This window comes from Trichogramma pretiosum, unplaced genomic scaffold (assembly GCF_000599845.2).
Source record: "Trichogramma pretiosum strain Unisexual culture from Peru unplaced genomic scaffold, Tpre_2.0 scaffold72, whole genome shotgun sequence".
NCBI lineage: Eukaryota > Metazoa > Arthropoda > Insecta > Hymenoptera > Trichogrammatidae > Trichogramma > Trichogramma pretiosum.
Genome location: NW_019640833.1, coordinates 325,921 through 338,539, shown reverse-complemented (window position 1 = coordinate 338,539; position 12,619 = coordinate 325,921). Strand labels below are relative to the sequence as shown.

The window sequence follows — 12,619 nt, the reverse complement described above, 5'->3', positions numbered from 1 at the left end:
AGCGAAATTAGAGAGGGAAAAGTGAGAATGGGAAGCTGCCGAATAGAAAAGAGTGCAACGCTTTGCTCTTTCTTTTCTTTTGACATCAACATATCTTGACTCTCTCGACGGTGTGAACGAAAAAGGAAATGAAATTTGATCACGAGAAGTATTTCTGCAAGTTTTTTGAAATGTAATGTGGAGATTTAATTAGATGTAACCGTTACTGCATTGTTAAAAAAATAGCAAACAATGAGAATCGATCATCGAAAGCTTTTATTTTATCGATATATAAAACATGCGATTGTTTTTACAAAGGCTAGTGCAAAATAGGAGGATGACATTTAATACACACTCAAAGAATCATTGATTTTATTTGTTAAAAAATAAAAACAGTTGTACTTTAATCAAAGTATTGACAGAAAATCTATAAATAGTTCTTCCAAACTCGTAAGTAATCAGTTTTGGAAAAAAAAATCAAATAACGCACGTCTAGGTAATTAAATACGTGTCTGTGCTACGTAGGTAAACAGCGTCGCGCCGGGCATACAACTAAAAGCTCAAATACTGCAGTGACCACTCCCACCTTATCCTTGCTAAACGTATAGCCCAATGCGTTATACACACAAGCGAAAACGAAATCAAAATATACATTTACACGAGTGGACGCAAAGGTATATGGGTTGGCGTTGGTCAGTCGATCGACGTGGAATAATTGATAATGTACACACGAGTTGGAAAACATTAAGAGTAAAAATTATACTTGCGCATTAATGTCGTCTGGCAGGCCACGAACTACACACTCGTGCTGTGTATAACGTGTAGCTTCGACGCTCTCTCTCTCTCGCGGAGGGACGAACTCGTGCGCGCGCGCGGGGGAGTTTGCGCGCTTTCGCTTTCGTGCGCGCCAACGCTCTCCCTTTCGCAAGCTCGATCTAACACCCACACACAAATATGTGGTGTCCGTGTGATATCGACCTGTACAAAAGGAGCCTCTCCCTTGGACGCGTAGCGCTACACACGGCAGGAGCCGAAGAGGGAGAGGAGGTAACTACGCCACGAGGTCAGGGTGAATAGTCTATATAAACTCACCCCCTCCCCGCGATCACGCTTGGCGCCGAAAATTCCGCTGGGGGGGTGATTGATGGACTTTTACTACGGAGGGTAGGCACATAATGCCTTGCCTTTCGAGCTTTTTTTATACTCTCGAGGCAAGTTTAATGGTGAATGAAAAATAAATTAGCTGGAATATTGTTGATACAGAATTACCAAAGGGGAGAAAAGTATTTTTTTTTTTTTACAATTTTTCCAGCGCGATAGAGTGATTATCATTAGATTTAAATTATGTTCGTAGCCAATCGATAGCATCTTCCTCGTCATCAAAATACACCGGATAATTCCATTACTTATGTAAAGCACATATCGTTTCGCGCGCCGTTATAAATCATGATTCTTGTTTTTCAGCCTTGGATCAGTTTCTAGCGCACAGGCTCTGCCGGCGGTATTAGCAGAGAGTCTGACTGATAGGGGGGTTGTTTACAAAAACTCGGTAAATAACTTACCTCAGCAGGTAGTTGACGCAGACGACGGACTGAGGCTTTTGGGAGCGGGCGCAATGTATAAGAGTGGCCTGCGTAACGACCCAAGCATAACCTCCAGTTTTGTTGAGAAAACGGTAAGACATTGTTTCACACTGGCCTTTATGAAACACTGGAAATAAAATTTATTTTTCAATTGTATGTCAATATAATGTAGTTGTTAGGAATGTTTGTTTATAGCATTAGAAAATGAATCATAAGTAAAAAAATTATTATTTAGCATCTTTACACATTAAAAAGTGTCTACGATCAATTTTACCAATATAATTAAAAGTATATTATAAATAATATACAAGTATTTTGCATCAATAAAGTAGTTAGGTAGATGCTGATCAGTTGAAGCTGAATTTTCATAGAAAGATAATTCGTAAAGCATTATCTTTTTGAGAATTTACTTTATCAACGAATGGTAAGAGGATGAAAAAGAGCGACGTAATCGTGATCATGAAGTTTTATCCACTTACATGATTTAAATGATTTATCGAGAGACACGTCATCAAGGGCATGGTGAAAATCAAACAAAGATTGTCCCATCAATTCACTTCCATCCCAGCCAAGGAATTCAGTCAATCTACAATAGAGTATAATAGTTGTTAAATTACAACTGCAGTTATATTTGAGAAATTAAAAGTGATGGAGAATATTCACGCTAATTGTATACAACATTTGACAGCACTATCAATAATAGAGGCAAAAATGCGCTATAACCAAGTGGTGTAAACTTTAAAAATTGAGTTAAAGTTCCGAGCGAAAGCTCCGTAACGTATCAAAGTAAATATTTTTTTTTCAAACATTAACAGATTGATACGTAGAAAGCATCATCGTCGTACAAAGTCCAAAATTGACAAACAAAGTTAGCAAAGCTGTGTTTGATATTCGCGTCTCAAAGAATCAATAAAATGTAAATATTATAGCGTATTAGTAATTGTGCGCATTGAATAATGTATGTGCAATGCAAACAATGATCTTTGCTTATACGAAGTTTTATAATTTTTTACACGAACTTTGCAGAAATAAAAACTCTATCTATATATCGTGAACGAGTCATTGTCTTGCCCAGTCATAATAATATAAAATTGCAAACGCCTCGCTGAATCCACTCTAACAATGTTGCATTCAATAGCCATAATATTTATAACGTAGATGAAACATTTTACTAACTTATCGTCGGCGTAGGTGAACTTCATATTTAGATTGTGCTTCGAGAGGAAGGTATATTTGCCGAGCGCAATCTCGATATTGCTTGGATGCGGCACCGGCGAAGCCACAAGAACGAGAAAAGATTTCGGTGGTCCCTTCTCGTCGCCAGATCTATCCTCTCTCACTGGGTCATCAACAACAACCTCTTCGCTATACGTAATCGTCGGATTATTGTTTTCATCGTCCGAGCTAGTGGAAACGAGTACGGTCCTTTTGTGGGCTTCGGTGTTTTTCACGTAACGTCCCGTGCAATGTATCACCTGAAATAATAAATAATATTTATATCAGATTATTCTTGGAGTGATTATAGCTTTGACGTTGAATATTTCTCTATCGTATTTAATATACAGAATGGAAAAAAGCCAATTGATGCCAAATCGCTTCATAATTATTATTTGTTATCTTTTATATTTGATTGTAGACGCAAGCGATGTTATATCAAATCAATACTTCGAGGTAATTTTAAAAAAGTCCGTTTTGCACCATTGCAAGTATTTAATTTTTAATTTGACGATTTGTTGAAATACTATTATAAAAACAATGCCAAATTGTTTCTCAGTTAATCGTGCTTGCGGTACTGAATTATAATTTAACATTGTCTAAATTCATTATAAGAAACAAAAGATGAAATGAGCTAAAATTGTTGAAAATATGTTTGTTTCATTGTTCATGATCCGCATATAATCGTTCATACGGAAGACAAGACGTAAAGACGATTGATGCACAGTATACATACATTTACAGAGAAGACTCAGTCTTTATCAAATGTTCATTGAAACCAATATAGTATTATCATTATAAAAGAGCATGTAACTCACTTCATTAGTCTTTTACTCGTCCGTCATATGTACGCTCTTATTGATCTTTGCATTCAAAGTGAATTAAAAGAATATCCTATCAATGGGATATGCAAAAATTTTTGCATTGCCTTCATGGATTGTTCAAAAGTTTAATGACCCAAGATACTGTGTGTCAACGAACAAACGTCTCACAAATAAAGTTAAATCCCGGTTTCTTGACGAAAACTCGCAAAATAAAACCACGTGTTCAAGTTATTCACGTTGTAGTGGAAAGTTCAAAAAAAATCGAGTAGTGCCTCGTTTTATAACAATAGCTTTCTGAATGCATACAACAATGTTTCGTCCAAGATTGTTATTTTCCCTGCGATTCGCATCTTCAAGTAACATTCAACATAACAACCACAATAATTTATTATGATTGCACAAAGTCTCAAGTACACGACACGAGGAAAATATTCAAAATATTTATGAAGCGATGAAACATCGATCCAGGCATTTTTTTTCATTTTTTACGTCAAAAATAATCATAATAACGATAGAGAAAAGAAGAGAAAAATACAATTCTGATGTTCTGCACACCTTATATGAAGCGCTCTTGAGATTGACCTTTCGACCTTTGCTGGTGAGAGTACATTTGAGTCTGAGAAATATATTACAGGGATTATCCTCACTGATCTCCGATGACTTGAGTGAGATGGACTCTCTGATCTCTTCGTGGTCGCATGGATGGCTGTAGTCAAATACACTCTGACCCATAAGATCCATCTGGAGATGCAATAATCGCGGTTAAGTCATGTAAATCATATTAAGAAAAATAAAGCAATAAAAAAAGTAACTTACCTGAGCGATACCCAAGTAATTTTTCACATTTTCCGAAAGAAAAACCATATCACCATTGTTATCTAGGACCATTAAAAAACCATCCAAAGCTTTTAGAAATAATTCATCCATGTCCGATGTCGATTCAGTCTCGGGCAATGATTCCATCACTGAAATAAATAGAAAAATATATTAAATTATTGTCTATTGGTAGGTCTCCCATAACATCTTACATCCTAAAATTTATCATAAAAATATATGCGAATCAACGTAATAGCCTATACAAATGCTTATCTAATGATTCTTCATCTTTCCTTATCTTTGGTACTAAAAAGTGCCAGCCATTTATGTACTTATGTAGATTAGCTAGACTTGTTAAAGAAAATAAATATAGTACAAGTTTTGAATACGGAGAAAATAAAATTTGACTAATTGGGTAATAAGCTGATAGTTATCGTGACGTCATTATGCTTAATCGGCTCAGATAGGGTTGGTGTATCTCAAAAATTTGTTAGCTCAGAAAACAAAATAAATTGTATAAGTATAATTTAAATTTGCCCGATCTCAGCAAGCTGAATAATGACCTCAATGTATTTTTTTCACAGCTATACAACACGTGTTATATTTTGCAGGATGATTATTACATTTTTCAATCATTACTACTACGATAATTGACTAATTCAGCAAATTTTTTCTAATAAATTTAAAGACATGATAATTGATTAATCATCGAAAGTGTATCTGATTTTATTTAGATGAATACTAGTAAAGTGTCGATTAAATAACAATGGAAAAAATTTTTGATCGTTATCAGACAACTTTTTAGTATTTGAATTACGAGTATTATCACGTGCCTGAGCAGCATTATCAGGGTATTAATTTATGGAATGTATTTTTGAACGAAGAGGGAAAAATTTTTTGCAAACGTTAGAGAGTACTATGTAATCGAATGGAAAAATTAAAGGTTTAGGCTGCCTTGGGATGAAAAATATTAAGGGTAATCCCAACACTGTCCAAGTGCGTGATCTTCTGCAGACGTAAATTCGAATACACATAGAATGTGTATATAATTTGAATCTCGGTGCTATATGTGTGTAATATTGCTCGTGCTCTTGATAACCAGTCAAGGATGCGGGTACGTAGGATAGAGATACATTAACGGTCCGCCGCATATGCACACATAGAGCACATGAGTTGCTCAAGTGAATTTTTTTTAAGGTCGTATCTATGACTATGACCCTAATAAAGTCAGTCTCGACACTATGTAGCTTTTCGAATAATTGCGCGATCTGCAGATCGATATGTCGCGACGCAATGAGTCGTTCCGAGGTAACAAGCCAACGCTACAATGTTTATGATTAAGAGTCTAAGCGACATCGATTAAAGGAAATATTTCATAAGTAACTCCTATAATAAATATCGCTATATTACGCAATATCTTTAAAAAGTGTCTGATTCGCTAAAAATTGTAAAGTAAACTTTTGTCGATGAGATAATGAAATTTATAGTATTTACGAGGAATCCAAATAAAAATTCTGATGCCGAGTTTTATTAGCTTTTCCGAATGCCAGTAATATTTTTTAATGCTTGCAAGTTTACTGTACTGAAAATTATCACGAATAGCCTATTAAATATTTAACATGGATAAACAATTGTCGATCAATTCCATAAGCAGCATTTCTCAATCTGTTTCGCTGAAGATTAATGAGAATCAACAAGTCTTTCAAACGAGGAAAATCAGGATCTATAGAGTAGCAAAACAAGTTACAAAATTATTATTTATCAGACAAACTTCAATTACGCATCCGTGCAATTTATTAATGATACAGCGCTCTTTTGCTCGTCAAGCGATCTATTACATGCTTGGCGAAAAAAAAAAAGAAAAATAGTATTTTATGTCCTCGATCAAGTATCAGTCGCGTCATGATACTTCGGAAAATTTAAATTACAGTCGAATTCCGCGTGGAAAGTAACGAAGCGAGTCAACGTCGCGAAGCGAAAACACGCATGTGCTAGAGCGACGCGAATCAGAATTCGAAGTCCACAAAAATATATAATGAATCTCATTGTTCCCAATAAATAACGGAACGTTCCACGACCAACAGAACTTTTTATGCTCGTCTGTGTGGCGCCGAAGCTATAAAACAACATCGACATATATATAGTTTCCACATTTTTGACATCTTATTTTTACAGCGTGTGAGTGCCAGTGCCGCGCGCAAACACTTCAGCGAGACGCGAACACCGAGGGCGTATTCGATTTATGCACCAATTACCGAGCTACGCAGCTGTCGCAAGAAAACAAGTTGATACAAACTTGCAGATATTTTCAAGGACCTCGAGAGATGTTGCTGTAAACGACAAGTTGCCAGGAAAACCGACGCGTAGAAAGTGTACACACACGGTAAATGATTCGCTACATCGATACAAATAAGCATCATACACATTTTTTTCTCGTATATAATCGAACGGTGAGTGACAAAAACATACACTTGTTGAAAGTTTAGTGCAATTGTTGTAAAATAGGGTGTTAAGGCCAAGGACGAGATTTCGAAAGAGCAATCGAGCGGATAAATTGAGACAGTGCGGGCAAAAATTGTACGCATATTATAGGGTCGTTGCATGTACGATTGCACAATAGCTGTTTTCGCGAGTTTCTCAATTTGAAACTGGCTGGCAAAAATATGCAAGAGCTTCGTTTATCGATACGTAAAAAATTATTCAGCCGTACAAAAATTTTAATTTTACATTATGTAAAAAATGGATAAACGAGTTTTTTTTGCAAAAAGAAGTATAACTAAGATTTAAATTTTCTGAAAATCAAGACTTATTTCGGTTCACCGTATTAATCTGACATCTATAAATAGAATGAAACTCAGAACCAGTTTTTCTTTAAAAATACCAATAAGGGATTGATAATTTTTTTCATTCTTCAAATTATTAAGCAGGATCATAAATATGTACTCAAAAAGTGTCTCTAAAATAAATATTAAACAATTTTTGAAATATTATTTTTCATTTCAATGAGCTTACATTCTTATTTTCTGAACAAGTATAAAGTCACTATCTGTAGATTGTATGTCATTTTGCATTCTCAGAAGAGTCAAGAACCCAACACGTCTCCTTTCTCTTTTCTCAAGAGGACTACCAAAAAGTATCTTCTGTTAATACAAAAAAAAAAGAAAAAAAAAACGAAAAAAATAAACGAAAAAAATATCAAATTCGGTTTATACCAGTTCATCGCGAAACTGGTCTCGAAATTCTAAAAAAAAAGGAAAACGAAAAAAAGATGGAGGAGCGATCACGTGTAAACGAAGTAAATAAAATAAAGACGAAACAATGAGCGCTGAACTTTCACCGCATAACAACTTTACGTACCTGAACCGACAAGCTGGCGTGTTTTGACGTGAGCTATGGCGAGTCTCATGATGCTGGCTTTGTCAAGGTGCGAAACCTCGCCCGCCGGTACCGGCAGCTCATCCGCGAGATCGGCGTAGATGCCGGACTCGCGATATCGGCGATTGCGCGCAGCATCTCGTGACTTTTCCTTGCGCTTCTCGTTACTTCTGCAAATGAAAACAAAGAAAAATGTACATTAATGATCGAAGTTTATAATGAGCTAATTTTTAAATGATCACGAAAGTTTTAATTTGTTCGGATTGCATAAGAGATTATCTAGGCTAAAACTTTTTGAGACTCATGCTCTTGATTCTTAAAAAAAAAATAACATTATCTTTAAGACGATGGTCGCAGTGAGAATTCATTAGATAACGCTTAAATATTAAGAAATCACACATAACTCGTCATACAATTAGTTACGATGCATACAACTTTTCTAATGACTATCAAATCTCTTAGTTTGTTTCAATGTTAAAATGTTACACATCGATTGAGAATATTAAACACGAGGTTTTGTATATCAGTGGACGAACGATGCACCGACACTTTTATTGCATTGATTTTTTTTTAGAATAAAAAATGAAGAAATTAATCGACACGACAAGGGAATTATCGATAATATGATTAAACTCTTTTGCCGAGCAGCTACGAAAGATTGTATCGGTCCCGATTGGTCAATATATACAATGTAAAATTAACGCATGTTCGTCGGTGCATTCTCTCCCATATTGATGGCTAAAGTAATCGGTCATTGCAGGGGGATAACGAGAATGAAGTATAAATAGGTGCTCCCCGATGACGGATCAACAATAATACTATTGAACTTGCACACACTCAAGGGGTTACAACGACGCATTTAGTCGACTCTCGATTTGTTTTATCTTTCACTTGTTTTTGTTCAACACGCAACGAAAAATATGCTCATTATTACAACGTACAGGTACTCTTCCAAAGCGTCTTCGTCGTGCAAGTAATAATTTTGGAAGCTCTGAGCGCAAGGCAAGGCCTGCCACGACGTCAGAGGTCGCTGCGACGCGTCGTAAAGCGGACAGTAGCTCGTCGCCGGACACGCCATCCATCTGTCGTCGGTGCAGTAATTGAAAGCTGCCTGCTCGACCGTCATGGACGGGGGGATGAAGGGCGGCGCTTGATTCAACTGCGCCGGGACGTAGTTGTTGGGATTCTGGATGGGTGGCAGAGCCACGTGTTGCTGCGCCGGTTGTTGCGCTTGACACGAGTAGCCGCAACCACTGTTAACACTCGATGGACACTGAATCGGTTGCACCGGATGTTGTTGTTGCTGCAGCTGTCGTTGCGGAACGGCATAGTTGCAATTTGGAGTAAGCTGCGATTGGCAAGTATTGCCGTTCGATTGACCCAAATGATTGTAAAATTTGCCGAGATCTTCGACGTCTATAGTAACGCGCTTAACTGGCTGCGTGTAATTGCTATTACTATTCGATGTCGAAACAACACCGTTAACCATTGGCACTTGCTGCACTTGACAATAATTGTTGGACGGCGCGTAAACTGCACTATTGACACATTGCACTACGCGTGGCTGAGCGTAATGCGGCGTGTCATCCGTGTCCATCGGGACCACATTTTGTGCAACCGGTTGTGTTGGTTGCTGCTGCTGCTGTGCAGGAACTTGACATGCTTGGGTCGTTTCTCCTTGGTCAAGGAACCTGCAGAATTCGGCGAGGTCCTCGACGTCCACTGGACCGTTGATCAGCTCGGAACAAGGACCGACATGGTCGCTGCGCTCCGTGTTTGCACCATATTCACAGCACTGCGATAAAACACTGATGTCTTGATTACGGGCACCACCGGCACCATTCGGGTAGGACACGGGCTGCGAACTGCAGCAGGCCGAAACCGGCTGATTTCGCTGCTGCTGCTGCTGGCACGCCGATTGCAACATTTTGTGATTTTGTGCCGTGTGTACACGGAGATAATAGAGCGAACCTGTCGGAACCCACGGCAATACTAGATGGCCGCTCTTCAAAGAAGCCAATGCGAGCCTCTATAGGCAATCTCGCTTCTGCTGCGACTCTTGCTGCTGATGTCTATCAGGGGCACGATAACGAGCGTGATCGCTGAGGAGAGCCACACGATAGAAAAAGGCATGTTCTGTTAAAAACTCACATGGAATGGTAAAGAAAAAGCGACTGACTCGGATCAAGACGTACGAGCAGCGATATCAACCGAGCCGAGGCTCGACTTAATGACTAAGTAATTAAGATATCGTACCGACGGGAGGTATATTAAAATCAAATGAATGCATATTACTGACAGTCTTCCTCCGAGGAAGTACGATTTTCTTATCGCGATCGTCGAAAGTTTCTTTCTAAACGCGCTTCAATTACGAACCATTAATACGAACTTGAATTTCTCCACGAGGACTTGTCTCGAGCGCGCGTCGGTAAATCGCGGAGGCACGGAAAAGTCTCGAACGTTTCGTAATCTTTGAGAAACATACATCAAGTTAAAAAAAAAAAAAACAATAACAAAAGCTTGACCGAAGATGGTATTAATTTGCCGTCTGTCGTGAGCCATTATTGGCTTTGACGATAAGGAAAAATATCAGTCATGCTTATTTTTTTAAAGCTCTGTTGTTCACTGGCTTATTATAAAATATTGTCTCTTTCTGGCACCGATCGTTTTTGAAATGGAACTTTAAATACTAAGAAATTATGGAGATCAAATCACAGGGGGGCATAAACTATTGTGAAAGTAATTCATAGATACTTTAGAAAATATTTCTTAGAATTTGAAATTCGTTAGATAATAACTAAAATATTAAAATACTATGTAATACTATTGAACTCGTTGTACTAATCTGTGAACAAGTATTTAAATGAAAGATTAATCTTTGTTCTACTTATGAATACTGACAGATTTATTCGGAAAAAAACTTCATTCTCAAATTTCTTTTTATCCTGTCAATTTTGGCGTGAGAAGGTAAAATTGTAAAAGTTCTTATTCTTTATTTTATTTTCATTTTTTTTAAATCTGCAAATAAGCAGCTCATTGATTTGAGTCACTGGCGCGTTGTCTTGTAGATTAAAAAAAGTAGATAAACAAGTCTTAGAGTTAGGAAATTTTACGAATTTATTAATAGATATAATTTTGTAAATTTGAATTACAATTTTGTATTATAAAAATTATCCGCTAGAAAAAAAATATGTAAATGACTAAATGTAAGAAAATAGTTAATAATGAATGAGATATGAGGAACGCAGATGGCGTTAGTTTGAATATAAGTGTGTTTGCGAAAAACAATATATCAGTGACTGATTTTCACTTTGTTTTACATTCGATAAAATTATAAATCGTTGAATCTGTTGATTAACCGACGTCCACAGACACGCGTCGTCAAATAAGTAATAAAAAGTTTTAAAAATGGCTGATTTTTTTTAAGTGTTTGAGAATAACAAACACAGACTGAAATATGCAAAAATGACTTTACTTCATTATTAATTGTACCGAAAAAATATCAGTACCAGCAAGTGACTTTTGGTGTTGCATCATTTGGATGGTAATGTCTATCTCTTGAAAATGTAAGTTGAACTCATTAAAACGCTATTAATGAGTTGAAGGCGAGTACTAATGGAATTGAAATTGGTTCATTGTTAATGAAAAAATTATCCTAAATTTCATGCAAATGGACGACTCGATCGCGATCGTGTGTAACATGCATAGGAGAATCCGCGCGCGTGTTCTGCAAATTGCGTGGAGCTAATGACGTGCAAAAGCGCACGAAGAGCGCGCATAATCGGAGCAAAGCGATACATACATAGACGTATTCTTGCGCCGATCAATTAATCAATATCGATAAGTAAAAAAATTGAAACGAGAATTCTTCGCTTGACTTTGTGCATGTGTGTATAGTTTTGAAGGAAACAGTGTGCAATGATCCGTATACATGATCCGCGTAATTAACTATCAAAAGTTCAACGTACTTAAGTGTAAAATGCATCTACTGGTGCAACTTGGCGCAAAAGATTATGAGGAAAAGATTGAGGTTATAGGTCGATCTTTTCACTTGCTCCGTCCGCGCGCGGAGGAGACTTTAAAAATGGGAAAAAGTTTCACGTGGCGCGCGTGATGCCGAGAGAGCCGCGCGCAGAAATACATGACATATAAGCGCGTTCTGGCAGCCCAATATGTACACACGCGCTACTCGTGCCGTCTCTGGCACGAATCCGAGGAATGAATTACGATCAGCAGACCAAGATGGTCGCGGACTCATTATACATATAGGAGAGCTGCTCGCGCCTTGCCCGTGTACATTTCGAGTCTGTGCAGAGCCTCGTGACGCGTGATGTATGTCTCTAATGATGACTATTCTTCTGTGTCAATGAACTTTTGCGCGATGACTTTTTTCTGTCAGCTTTTTTTCTTTCTTTTTAAATGGGCTCCTCCACGAGAAGCCAAGTAAGCAGCGATAAATTAGTGCAATTCAAAATATTCAAATCTTGAAGGTTGATTTGTTACTGTTGTTTCAAGTGAAGATCGATGTGCCTCTCGAGTAACGAGGATCGTTTTATTGCACAAATTTGTCATTTCACAAGAATGTGTAAGTACGAGTGAAGTAAATGAAAAAAAAAAATTTATTTAAAATTGGCTTAATTTAATTATGAACCAAGTTATTTAATTTTCTGACCCAATGATCTGACAAACTTTTTCTTCTTCAAAATTCGAAATTCAGATATTTTTATCATTTTTCCTTTCAGCTTACTAATTTAAATTTTGTAGCCAAATAATTTGCTGAAATTTTTAATTATGCGAGATGTGATCCGATTTGAAGTTCTACTTAAC

General features: G+C 37.1%; 1 protein-coding gene across 1 annotated transcript in view; it reads right to left on the bottom strand.

Moving 5' to 3' along the window:
• LOC106656220 (protein similar-like) overlaps positions 1–12,619 on the bottom strand; it is a 32,066-nt gene that overhangs the window by 16,028 nt on the left and 3,419 nt on the right. Inside the window, exons 2-7 of the mRNA XM_023463449.1 lie at positions 7,775–7,962; positions 4,418–4,566; positions 4,157–4,342; positions 2,739–3,037; positions 2,042–2,148; positions 1,542–1,689 (exon numbers count right to left, since the gene is read on the bottom strand). Of these exons, the coding sequence (XP_023319217.1) occupies positions 1,542–1,689; positions 2,042–2,148; positions 2,739–3,037; positions 4,157–4,342; positions 4,418–4,566; positions 7,775–7,962 (1,077 nt within the window). The remainder of the gene's footprint in view (positions 1–1,541; positions 1,690–2,041; positions 2,149–2,738; positions 3,038–4,156; positions 4,343–4,417; positions 4,567–7,774; positions 7,963–12,619) is intronic.